This window comes from Oenanthe melanoleuca, chromosome 14, assembly GCF_029582105.1.
Source record: "Oenanthe melanoleuca isolate GR-GAL-2019-014 chromosome 14, OMel1.0, whole genome shotgun sequence".
Taxonomy (NCBI): domain Eukaryota; kingdom Metazoa; phylum Chordata; class Aves; order Passeriformes; family Muscicapidae; genus Oenanthe; species Oenanthe melanoleuca.
In genome coordinates, this window is record NC_079348.1 from 7322468 (window position 1) to 7335682 (window position 13215).

General features: G+C 47.8%; 1 protein-coding gene across 1 annotated transcript in view; it reads right to left on the reverse strand.

Annotated features, from left to right (window-relative positions):
- CACNA1H (calcium voltage-gated channel subunit alpha1 H) overlaps positions 1 to 13215 on the reverse strand; it is a 113576-nt gene that overhangs the window by 14907 nt on the left and 85454 nt on the right. The window contains exons 24-27 of the mRNA XM_056503497.1: positions 9272 to 9423; positions 6861 to 6970; positions 6285 to 6418; positions 5473 to 5543 (exon numbers count right to left, since the gene is read on the reverse strand). Of these exons, the coding sequence (XP_056359472.1) occupies positions 5473 to 5543; positions 6285 to 6418; positions 6861 to 6970; positions 9272 to 9423 (467 nt within the window). The remainder of the gene's footprint in view (positions 1 to 5472; positions 5544 to 6284; positions 6419 to 6860; positions 6971 to 9271; positions 9424 to 13215) is intronic.

A 13215-nucleotide genomic window follows, 5' to 3' on the forward strand; every position in this document is an offset into this window, starting at 1 on the left:
AAGGGCAGAGTGACCTGACCTGCTCCCACCTGCAAGGAACTGCTCACATTTCTCTCTGCTGCCACTTTAATCGCTCTGTGAGCAGCTCCTAACTGAGACAAAGTGAGTTCTCAGCACCACGAGAGGGATTTTATCCCTAAAATCCAAAGAACTAGTTGGTGACCCAGGCAGTCAGGCCCAGGGATTCCTGGTCTCTGGGGTGCAATTTAGTGAGCTCTGAGTTTGGGAGAGTTTTCTTCTCTGAGGTGACACAGCCACAGGTTTTTTTTTTTTGTTTTTTTTTTTTTTTTTTTTTGTTATTTTGACTACACTTAATTTAATCAGAAAGTTTATCAGTGTGATATCTATCATTATAAAATCAACACAGCCCTTGCTGATGAAAGAGGGGATTTTTTATATTAAAGAAATGGGAATGGTCCAATCACCCAGTGCAGGCTGTAATTGCTATAAAGCCTAAACTGGCTCTGCAATTTCCCTAACATTATTACCATCCTCCAGGGAATAATAAAGATAAAACAGGGATGTGGATGGCTGGGCTGGGTTATTTCATCTGCCTCTGCTGCCTTCTGGAATAGCTTTTCTACTCCTGTCTGCTGGACCACTGATGGTTTGGGAGCCATTAGAAATCAGCACAAGCACAAACACACCACACACACTGCTGGGGAGGCAAATGAGCAAATAATTACAGGGAATTAAAATAAAAGTGATGAACAAACTTTTGAGGTTGAGGTAACAGAAGAGGGCGTTGGGTTTTGCTCTAAGCAGCCTGAGTATTTTGATGCCTGAAAAATCAGCCTGCAAACTTATGGCATTGATGAAATCCCAAAGAATTTAGGGTGACATGGGAGTTATTGCCAGGTTATCTGTAAAAGATAGTACCTGGATTTCAATGGAGGGGAGAGGGAAGAGGGAAGGAAATGGAGAAGAAGGAGGAGAAGGAAGAAAAGAAAAAAAAAGGAAAAGGAAAAGGAAAAGGAAAATGAAAAGGAGGAGGAGGAGGAGGAGGAGAAGGAGGAGGAGAAGGAGAAGGAGAAGGAGAGGAGAAGGAGAAGGAGAAGGAGAAGGAGAAGGAGAAGGAGAAGGAGAAGGAGAAGGAGAAGGAGAAGGAGAAGGAGAAGGAGAAGGAGAAGGAGAAGGAGAAGGAGAAGGAGAAGGAGAAGGAGAAGGAGAAGGAGAAGGAGAAGGAGAAGGAGAAGGAGGAGAAGTCCTCTTCAGCCCTGGCCTCCAGCAAGGCCTGGGCATGGAGAAGGGCCCCAGGCACACTGCCAGGGCTGTGTGAGGAGCAGGAGCTGGGGCAGGGGCTGGGCACAGCCAAGGCAGCCTGTGTGTGTGAGTCATTCCCGTCCTGTAACTCCACGTTCCCCTTTGGAATTCCCTCGGGGATCTGTAATTGATGTCTCCAGAGCACTCTGAGATCTACTGAGAGCAGACAAGGAGAAGATGGTGTGTGAATCATGCTGCTGGAGGGAATGGGAGGGGGCAGGAGCTTTTCTCCAAAGGCTGGGATGCTCCACCAGGAGCAGGAATCCAGCTCTGGCAGCAGCCTCGGCTCTGGCAGCCCCAGCAGGCCCTGAGAAGTGGTTCTGGCTCTGAGCAGCTCAGCCCAGGCTCTGAAATCCATCCAGCTCCCCTTAACTTGGGCCCAGAAAACTCCAGATTTCACATCTCTGTGGCAGCCAGGGGCTATCCATCATTCCCTGGGAATCCAGAGCCAAGGGGGGCTGGGGACTGCAGGGAGAGAAGCACAGATGAAGAATGTTTTGGGGATAATTATTGGTGCCCTGAGGACATCAGAGAAGCCACAAGAGCTGGAGATGCTGGTGAGTATCTGTGATTCTCCTGGATGGACCTTCCCTTCTGGAATGCTGGCTGGCAGCCCTGGGATGCTGTGGGGACATTTGGCATTGTCCCCATGTCACCCAGAGCCTCCAGGAGGGGCTGCAGCCTCTCCCAGTCTATCCCAGCTGGATTTGTGCCCTACCACTGCAAAAACTCTGGAATAACCTCCTGAGCTCAAGGGAAGGGCTTTCCTCTCCACACCTCCATCTAGCTCTGATGGAATTTGTGTTTCCTTCACCCCTCAGGTGAAGCCACTTCCCCCTGTGCCTCTTCCTGCTCTGACATCCATTGGCATTCCCATTGTTGATGCACTCAGCTCCCTGGGATGCCTGTCCAGAGCAATTCCTCATAAAATTAAACTCCTGCCAAGCCTTTCCAAGGCCATGAGTCCTCCCCATCTCCCTTCCATCCCTCTCCAGCCAAGGCAGCAATCCTGGCAGTGGGAAAACACAGCCTGATTTATGCACTAGCCCAGCAGAAAATGGACACATCTGCCTGGAAAACAGAGAATCTGTGAGAATTCCAGGGCTGGTGGAGAGCCAGAACCTTGGAGGGCAAAGTCACCTTTCTGCGTCCCCTCAGCCCCAGGAGCCAGCAGGATTTTTGTACCTCTGGAATTCTGTATCACTGAGGGGTCCCTCAGGGATCTCTGCAGCACAGCCCACACTTCCCTATCTCCCAAAATCCATCATCCCCAGAGCTGGCTGCTCACACATTCCCATTCCTGCTCCCTGAGTTCACATCCCTGTGGCTCTCCAGGGTCTCTAGGTTGTTGTTTTTGTCCCCCAGCTGCTGTTGGACAATGCCAGAAAAGCTCTTCAGGAGCTCAGATTGAGATAAACCCATGAATTACAGCACCAAGAGGAGATAAACTCCTGGACAGGAGCAAATTCAGGTCCTGCCCTTCAGGGCTCTGCTGGAGTGAGGAGTTCTTGGCTTTTTTCTTGGCACTGAGTCCCTGTGGGGGCAGTTCCAAGGTTTGGAAGACAGAGAGGAGTCTCCTGTCCAGCCTGCAGGGAATTAATGTGCCATCCATGGATCAAGTGAGACCAGAGAAGGGAAAACAACCCAGATCTCTTGATAGGGAAGTTCCACATCTTATTTTTGCTGGAGGGTGGGAATTGGTCTGGATTCCAGGATAAGCTGTGGTATTCACTCCCACCAGGAACATAAACCCAAATCTGACACAGAAAGGGTGAACTGGACTTTGGAAAGCTGGGATTGGGAAAAGGACTAAAGGAAAACCATCAAACAGGAGCCTTTGCTTCCAAACCCAGCAGCCACCAGATGTAGGAGCAGGGAAATGATCAGTGATGGATGAGTGGGGTAATTCATTATGGAGCCCTAACGAGCAGCAGCTCAGAAAGAAAAGGAAAACACTTGAAGCAGGTCTTGAAAAACTGCTCCACACTGAGAGATTAAAGGAGTTCACTGCTCTCCTGTTCACCAGACAAGAGAGTAGTTTATCTACCATTTCTCTGAAAACAAGTACTACAACAAAAAAAACCAAAATTACATCCAGTGAAAAAATGAACTTGGCTAATTCAGACTAAACTCACCAGATTTACTTTTTTTAAATAGGAAGAGTGAACATGAATGTATTCCATCAACAGGGGAGGGCTGAATCTCCAACACTGAATCCTTAAAACAAGAACCAGGAGCTGGGATTTTTTTCTGGGATTGAGAGGACATGGGGAAGGTGGGCAGAGGAGTCAATCTCAGATCATTCCCTCACTATTCTTTCTGTCTCTGTGGCCTCTCCTCATTTTTTCCCTCTTCTCCATTTCATTTTTTTCCACAGATCAGGTGGAGGAGAAGGTGTGACCTGGCAGACAGAGGTCACCACATAAGGAGCAGGGCAGGAACACTTTGAAAAGAGCAGCTCAAGCTCAGACCGAAATCCCAAAAGAGGAGATTAATCCTGTGACAGTCTTGGATCAAAATGCTGCATTCCTCCAAATTTGGGGATAATTGGTTCTCCAAGTGTTACTCAAATTGCTGAATAAAAAACCAAATCCAAAGCTGATGAAAATCACCCCCCAAAAATGCAGTGACAGCTCCTTGTCATTGTCAGCCCATAAATGGGCATTCTCCACACAGCAGACAAAGAATTTCCCCCCAAACCTGAATGAATAAACATTAAATTAGCTTTATTTGTCACTTAGAAACCACATTCTATGAGGATTTTCCAGCTGTGGCTTTAGGATGCTGATTTAATTAGGGTAGGAACTCATGCCCTGCCTTGGAGATGAAAGCTGCAGCTTTATGAAGAGTGATGGTTGTCAGAGAGCTCTTCCTAAAATTCTCTTCTCATTTTCTGAGCTTCACTGGAGGCCAAAGTGGCATTTTTTTTAATCTGCTGGGAATATCCCTGGGGTTTTCCCTTGACAAGAGACCTTGCTGGGAATGCAAACTGCAAGAACACCCCAAGGAAACCAAAAGCCTGGCCTGGAGCCACCCTATTGTTTGGGGGAAAACAAGGAGGGAGAAAAAATATGGTCTGTGGTGACAATGCTTTGTAAATTGGAAAAACAGACACAAATCCAAGGATTTCTTCAAATGCCAGCCCAGGGGTCAGGCAGGTAAATCCCTGCTTTAGCCTCAGCCCAAATCCTTAAGGAAATCTGGATGCCAAAAGGCAAATGCTCAGATTAGAAACATCTTCATGGCAGTGATGGAGAGCAAAGCAAATGGGTTTTGCAAGGAAAAGAAATTCCTGTTTGTTTTCAAGAGAGTTTTCCAGCTCTCTTGGAGTAGACTGTGGCTTGCTTTGTGCTTAGGAACTGAGTCCCAGGGGTGCTTTTGGGTAATTCTATGTTTGCTGCTGATCCTCTTGTGGCCACTCATCCTCTGGAGGAGACTCCCACACGGGGTCTGCCCCAGGCTGCTCCTGGGATCCAGGGAATTGGGATGGGCAGGGGTCTGAGTCAACTCCAAACACTGAAAAATCACAGCTCACACCAGCACACCCACAAACCAGCAGAACACACCTTAAAAAGGATAAAATTAAAAAAAAAAAAAAAAAAAAACACCTTGGAATTCTGATGGAGGACTGAAAGCCAGAAAAAGTTTCTTCCCTTCTTTTCTCAGATCAATAAAAAAGCAATCCCAGGAAACGAACACTTGCAGGATCCCATCAAATTCCCTAAGTCTGGAAGTGTTGTTTCTCTTGCAGCTCAGGAGAATCTGGTGATTGGTGACTCCAAATCAAGATTTTAACTCTCAGAAGTATCTCCCCAGTTTGCCTTTCCAAGGCTGCAGCACCTCTGTCAATAATTGTGGTTGTTCCTGCCTCCCAAATAAAACCCCTGAGCTGGAAGCTCCCAGTGCTTTCTCCAACCTCCTTCCCTGTCCCTCCTGTGTTTCCCAGACTTGCCAGTGAAATCTGGGCTTTGCAGGAGCTCTGCCTGGAGGAATTTGCTCTCTGGCAACTCTTCTCCCGTCATTTTGGTTCTTCCATCAAACCCACTCCAGGATGAGCTGTGCAAAACTCTGCTCCCAAGCCTGGAGAAAGCTGAGATCCTCCCCAGGTGGCTTCTGGAGGCCACCAAACACAGAGATGTCCCCAGACCTCAGAGGCACTTCTGTTCCCCAGGGGAACACCCTGGGCATGGAGGAATTTTGGGGGCTTACCTGGGGCAGGGCTTGCACCACTGTGTCCAGCAGAGCTCTCATGCCTGTGGCCATTTTCAGCAGTTTCAGCACTGAAATGAGGAGCAAATCCTGCTCAGCAGGGCTGGGGGTTGTTGCAGGGAAAATCCAGGAAGGGATTCAAGGTTCAGGTCTTGCAGGGAGGGTTTAGATCTCTCTTATTGCTGTTTATACATGTGGGGAGTTCTCTCCATCACAGCAGGGCTGAACATCACTGTCAGTCCCAAGGCGAGTGGATTCCCACTGCCACAGGGTTATGGGATATGGTGAAGGAATTCCTCCCTGGGAGGGTGGGGAGGGGCTGGGATGGAATTCCCAGAGAAGCTGTGGCTGCCCCTGGATCCCTGGAAGTGTCCAAGACCAGGTTAGATGAGGCTTGGAGCAACCTGGGATGGTGGAAAGTGTCCCTACCATGACAGGAACATGGGCAGGGATGGGATTTAAGATCCCTTCCAACCCAAACCATCCTGGAATTCTATGAAAATGGACAAAAAACCTACAAGAAGTTCCAACATGCCCAGGCAGGAATATGGGAACTACCTTACTAGTGAAGAGCATCTTCCCAATCCCTGACTGCCATCACTTCCCACTCTGCTCTGGACCAGGATAAAAGCTCTGTGATCCCAGCTGGAATCAGAATCCAACCTCAGAGGCCACTGGAAAACCCCATGGAACCCCCAGCTGGTGTCTGAGCTGCCCATTCCATGTTCCCCACTGGAAATGAAGCAGCAGGGCTGGGAGGACAAATGCCCAAAGGGTTTGCTGGGGGGGCTGGAGCCCAGAGCAGGACACACCTCTGGCTATCCTGAGCACCCTCATGATGCGGATGATGGTGGGGTTGATGGGAAGGGCAGCGTTCATCTCGATCTCCTCCAGAGTGATCCCCACAATGGACAGCAGAACGATGCCCAGGTCCAGCTGGTTCCACCTACAGAGAGGGAGCACACACAGAATCCAAATTACACAGGGATAATCCATGGAGGGATTAGGAGGGGATTTTATATTGATAACAGGGACCAGCAAATCCCAAATGCATCTCCTCATTCTCATCTGAGCTCATTTTTAGGTGGTACAAAACCAGCTCAGAGCAGCTGGCACAGACATCCTGTGAGCCACAAAATCTGGGAAGTGACTGGAAACTGACTGGGAAGTGTTTCTGACCTCTGGCCTGGTGGAAAGGGAAATACTGGGGGAAAAGATGCATCTGGAATTTTGGGAGATTTTCTCCTGCAAAACACAGCCAGCAGTTCTTAGGATTTTTTAGTTCTTACACAACAAAGTTTGCACCCACAGAGAGCCAGCCCTGGGCTCTGAAACTGGGTCAATCCAGCCCTGAATCCCAAATCCACAGGGCTTCAAAATGCTCTCACCTGTCCTTAAAAAACCTCCGGAAACCAAAGGCCACCAACTTCAGCAGTGCCTCGAACACAAAGACAATGGTGAACACGTAGTTGCAGTACTTGAGGGCTTCATCCAGGGACTGGAAAGAGAGATCCCAGTTAGGCCAGCCCAGTTATCCCTTCCCAGACCCCTGTGGAGGGGCTGGCAGGGAGCAGGGTGAGGGAAGCACAGAAATATCAGGAATAAAGTCATAAAGGCACGCAGAGCTCACTAAATCACCCAGCAGAACTCAAATAAAGGCTTAGCCCCTGAGTCAAACCAAACCCTCCAAAGCACTAAGATTAGTTCTGCTGAAAATGTCAGGTTCAAGCTCAGTGCACGAATTGTTCATACATAAAAAATTCGCCCCTTCCCCATCTCCTTGAAGATTCCTTGGTCTGAACTGCCCAGCTTTGGGGAGAAGAAAAACCTCGATGGATTTCCTGATTCCAGCCCTCGGGACAAAGGCTTTGCTTAAAAAGCTCAGGGAAAATAAATAAACCTTGGAGATGGATGAAAACCTTTCCCTGTTGAAAAATGGGACATCTCCAGAGCTGGGCAAAGCGTGTCCATATTTGGTGCAACGTTCCCGCTCCCCTCGGAGCCGCTCTCGGAAGTCAGGAATCCACAGTGTTTATACTTGAGGATGATGAGTGTTTACAATGGATTTCATTGGAGCTGGGGGCCAACAATAGCAAAGGAATCTTGTGGGGCCTTAAAATAGACACTTGGGGGTGGGGGAAGCAGCTCTTGGGGTAGGGAGGGATTGGGGGATAGGAGGGAGGGAAGGGGAATTTATTTCAGTGTAGCACAGGACTCTGAATTTTCAGTAAAAAATGGGAATTGTGAGTGTCAAAGCAGACAAAATTGGAAATGAATGCAACAGAGGAGCCTGCAGGAAACCCCAAGGCAGAGGAAAGCTCTTTTTGTCCCCTCTGTGGGATGCCTGGCTTTGCTGCCCCCACGCACAGCGAGGTCACCAGGGCATGGCCATGCCCTTGATTTTGGGAATGAGAGCTGGAATTTCCTTAGGTGTTGGCAACAATCCCTATTTTTGATCCAGTACCTAAAATAAAAATGGCAGCTTAAAAACCACGGGATAATTTCCTGTTCCATCCAAAACCTGAGCCTGACTTCTCGCATCGTTTGTGACCGTTTGCATTTGGATTTACAACTCTGTGCTAAGTGAACATAAACCAAGCACAAATAAAACCTAATCTGGATAAACAACATTTCCATGGGAAGCAAAGGAATTACCCTGGTGTCAAACACACACACACCACATTACTCTCTGGCTCAGCATCCAGGAGGCATTTGCAGGTTACAACAGAATGCTGGAAAAGTAAATGCTGAGCAAGAGCTTCATAAATGATAACAAAATGGAAAATTTATAGATAGAAAATTTATAAATTGAAATAAATTTATATATCAGCCCCTTTGATTTATGTCAAAAGTGTTCTGAGGGGAGAGTGATTTTATAATACATTTAAGAAGGGGAGGATTGTACTTTTAAATTGGTTTATTCGAAATTCATTGAGGAAAAGAAACACTCTGCATGCTGTATCTCTGAGTTTATATCTGTTAATGGAATATTCTAAAACTCCAGACTGTTTTCCAGTGTGAGGCTCAGTCAGGTTTGGGATCAGAGGAGGAAATGTTTGCATTGGTCTTTTCCTGGTAAAAGCTTCATTCACTCCCCATTAGCTTGGGGTTTTTTACCCAAAGCAGGGAAATCAAGGTTTTGGCTGAGGCAGAGCTGAATCAGAATGCTGAGGCTGCCCAAGAACTGGTGATGCTTTTTTGGGACTATCTAAAAGTAGAGGCCAGACAAAACTAAGGGGATAAAAAGTTTTTCTATTTATTGAAGGGCCCTCAGGTACACTTAGGGTAGAAGTTACACCCAAAGCCAGATGATGGGTCACGGGTTTTCACATTCTTATAAGTTTGGTTCATTTGCATACTGGGGGTTAATCTGCCAATTACAGCTTTAGGTAATGAAGTAATTTACCCCGAATTTGCTCCCCCCCAACTCACTTTTGTTTCCATCTCTCAGGGCTGAGGCAGTGAGGTGTCCTTGATTCCCAGCCTAAACAGAAATTGTTGTGTCTGACCAAAACAGAGAACAGCAGCTCACACTGGGTATAGAGTTTAGACTTATACACTTAAGAATTGCAGGATTACAAATATATGGAAAATATAAAAGCCAAAACCCTAAAGCATCACTGGGAATGGCCCCATGGGCAATTTTCTCCCAGGGCAGCTGTGCTGAGGGGCACAGCTTGGGGCTTGTTTACACTAAACACCTTTGACATAAGGGAGCTGATACATAAATTCACATCCATTTATAAATTTTCCACCTATCAATTTTCTAATTAATTTCAGATTGAGGCCCAGCTCCTACCTTGGGCTGGTTGTAGTGCTCCATGGACATGGTGATGACGTTGACGCCGATGATGAAGGTGATGAAGAGGTCGAGGTAGTGGCTGGTGCACAGGCTGTGGATGTACCTCCTGGCCGGCGAGTAGTCGGCGTAGTAGGGCCTGCGCTGGGCTTCTGTGGGGACACAAGGGACAGCAGTGACACAGGGGCTGCAGGGACAGCGCCACACGTGGCGTGAAGGTCACCTCCCACCTGGACATGGGGTGGAGAGAGGAGTTGGGCAAACCATGGGGAGGGCTGAGTGATCTCTGTGTGATCCCTGTGTGATTCCTGAGTGGTCCCTGTGTGATCCCTGAATGATCCTTAAATGATCCCTGAGTGATTCCTGTGTAATTCCTGAGTGATCTCTGTGTGATTCCTGTGTGATCCCTGTGTGATTCCTGAGTGATCCTTGAGTGATCCCTAAATGATTCCTGAGCTATCCCTGTGTAATCCCTGTGTAATCACTGAGTGATTACTGGATGATCCCTGAGTGATCCTTGAGTGATCCCTGAATGATTCCTGTATGATCCCTAAGTGATTCCTGTATGATCCCTGTGTGATCCCTGAGTGATCCCTAAATGATCCCTGAGTGATTCTTGAGTGATCTCTGTGTGCTCCTTAAATGATTCCTGTGTAATTCCTGAGTGTTCTCTAAATGATTCCTGATTCCTGTGTAATTCCTGAATGATTCCTGAGTGATCCCTGAGTAATTCCTGAGTGATCCCTGTATAATTCCTGAGTGATTCCTGAGTGATTACTGAATGATTCCTGTGTAATCACACAGTGTAATCCCTAAGTGATCCTTGAGTGACTCCTGTGTGAACCCTGAGTGTAATTCCTGAATGATCCCTGTGTAATCCCTGAGTGAGATCCCTGAGTAATCTCTGAGTGATTCCTGAATGATCCCTGTGTGAACCCTGTGTAATTCCTGAATGATCCTTAAATGATCCCTGTGTGATCCCTGTGTAATTCCTGAGTGATCCCTGACTGATCCTGCCTCCCACGACAGCCCTGTGGGTTTTTGGGATGAGCAGACTGTGGTGCCAGCCGGGTCCTTCCCTCTGTGCCCCACTCTCCTCGTGGAATGGGAAGCAGGCAGGGCAGGAGCAGGGTGGACACGGGACCCAAAGCCGAGGGAAAAGCTTCAAACCCAGCAAAGCTTCAGCTGCAGCTGAGGGCAAAGCTCAGGGCAGGACTCATCTCTCCCAATCCTGCAGCTGCCAGGGATATTCCAGGTGGGAGAAGGACATGCCCCGAGCTCCAGAAGGTTTTGGGGGTGTTCAGAAGGCTTAAGGAAAAGCAGCAGAGCATTCCTGAGGGATGGGAGCACACAGGACACAGCCACAAAGCGCTTGGCTCTGCCAGGACAGCACAAGCTCCTCTGGAAAAAGAAATATAAATTTATATTTACAAAAAAAAAAAAAAGAATTCAACAATAGATCTAGGGCTCAGGGCATGGCTGCACCTAAAACCATCCACATTAATTTTATATCTCTGCCTCTGGTTGTGATTCCTCCTTTTTTCCCTTTGAAACATGGAAATTTCTGGCTGTGACCAAATTCCTGGGAATGCTCCAGGGCTGCATTTACTGCGAGTGTCTCTCTGCAATGAAAGTGTGGCCACAGGGATGTCTGTGGGCACTGTGTGGAGTCAAATTCCTCCCCAGCTTCAGCAATGTAAATATTCTGAGTTTACACAAGGCCAAGCATTACTGTGCATTTTACAAGTGGAAGAGACACTGAGGTCACACCAAGTCAGAGCTGGATTGTTCTCCACAGAGAGGGGATTTTGCAAATATTTAATCAAATTCAGCTTTAAGTGCATGAAGAGCTCAGAAAAAGTTGCTTCACTTTGAAAATAAGGAGGGAAATCAGTTCAGAAACACTCAGTGCCCTCCTGAAATCCATCTCCCACTCCTCTCATCCTGCTAATACCTTTCAGATGGAAGGACTCTTGAAATGTGGGAGGATTTTTTTTTTTTTATTTTTGGTGCAACTGATACCAGATCAGAATCCAAAACCTTAAAATTAATTGGATAAAGGGAAACAGGATCTGCAGCTCTCTTTCAACTACATTTTTTTTCCTGGTAGTTAAAAGTACAGTGGAGGCATTTGAAAAACATTTCCTCCTGACCAGGGTCACCAAAGCTTTTTTTTTTCTCCCTGCTAAGGGGTGTGGAAAAACAAGATGAAAGCAACCAGAGCTGTTTTTGAATACATTTTTTTTTCTGTTGCTTTCATGTGCCTTAATCCTAGAGTCATCTTGGACTGCTGGGGCTGTCTCTGCTACTGAGCTCAGCCTGCCTGAAAAATAATAATAAAAACATTGCAGTATAATATTTATTTCAGCCTGTACGATGTGCTTTCATGTGTTTTCAGGATTACAACATCCTTATCCTCTTAAAAAAAAACAGGGAAATGTCTTCTTGGGAGTGCAAATAACTCCTTGGGAGGTCTGACAATACCCTTAATAGTTAAATATTATATTAAGGGACTATTTATTAATGATGAATGGTTGATTAATGGATTCCAGGTTGATTAATGAGCAGGGATGGGTTGGCAGCACATAAGGAAAAGAGGTTGCAGGAGGTTTAACCACCCCTCACCTGCCCAAATGCCTGATTTATTCACTATTCAGCCAAAGATCAGGTGTGTATTCTGTTTTATCAACTAAATAAAGGACAATCACAAGAAGACATTTCCCCCTGTCAGGCACTGAGCTGAAATCCTCCTAAATTCCCTGGCAGCTCCTTCTGTCCATGGGCTGGAGAGGAAAAATCCAAGGAGGAAGCAGCCAGAGCCAAAGGTGCCCAGAGGGGTCTCACAGGTCCCTCAGCACTGCCCAGGCCTGCCCAAATCCCTGCTGGGGACATTTAGGACAGGCTTAACCCCAGGGAGCTCGAGGAGAAGCCTGGCTCCTTTAGGATGCACACACAAAACCCAAAGTCAGAGTAAGGGACAGGAAAGGAAACTCCCACGGGGGAAAACATCCAAGGGCAGCGGGGATGGAGGTGACAGAGGTGACAATAACCACATGCAGCAGGGCCATGCTCATGGGGACCCCATGCAACATCCACTCCAGGAGATGCTGCCCGTGCCAGGCTGGCAGAGGGAGCTGGGGTGTGCCCAGGGATGTGCCCAGGGCTGGATCAGTGAGCCCAGGAAGGCAGAGGAGTTCCAGCAGCATGGGAGCAGCTCTGGCAGAGTTCCTGAGCTCCAGAGTCTCAGCTCTGGCCAGTGCCAATCCCTTCAGGAAGTTTTAGCTTTGTTGACAGCACAGCAAAGAGCTCTGGGCTCCTCTCAGGTCACAGTTTTAACTCTTGGAGGGAATTTTAAGTCCCCAAATGGTGCTGAGGGTTCACTGCACACACCCTCACTGCTGCTGGCACAACCAGGGCGTGGGCACAACAACCAGGGGACACAGGGGACACAGGGGACACTGGGTCCATTGTTAATCCCAGCAGGCAAAACATAACATGTGCCTTGGGATCTCTGGGAAAATGGTTTTTTGGGATGAGACTCCCCAAAGATTTCTGTCACCATGGAATGGTTTGGGTTGGAAGGGACCTCAAAGCCCACCCAGTGCCACCCCTGCCATGGGCAGGGACCCCTCCCACTGCCCCAGGCTGCTCCAAGCCCTGTCCAGCCTGGCCTTGGACACTCTCAGGGATCCAGGGGCATCCACAGCTTCTCTGGGAATTCCATCCCAGCCCCTTTCCACCCTCCCAGGGAGGAATTCCTTTCCAATATCCCATAACCCTGCCCTCTGGCAGTGGGAATCCATTCCCCTTGTCCTGGCACTCCATGCTCTGTAAATGCTCTCTCTCCATCAAACACATACAAGTTTCCCTTCAGCTGCTGGTTTGAACTGGTGGAAATGCAGGAGGGAAAAAAAAGAAACAATTAAACAGATGAAAAAAGGAAA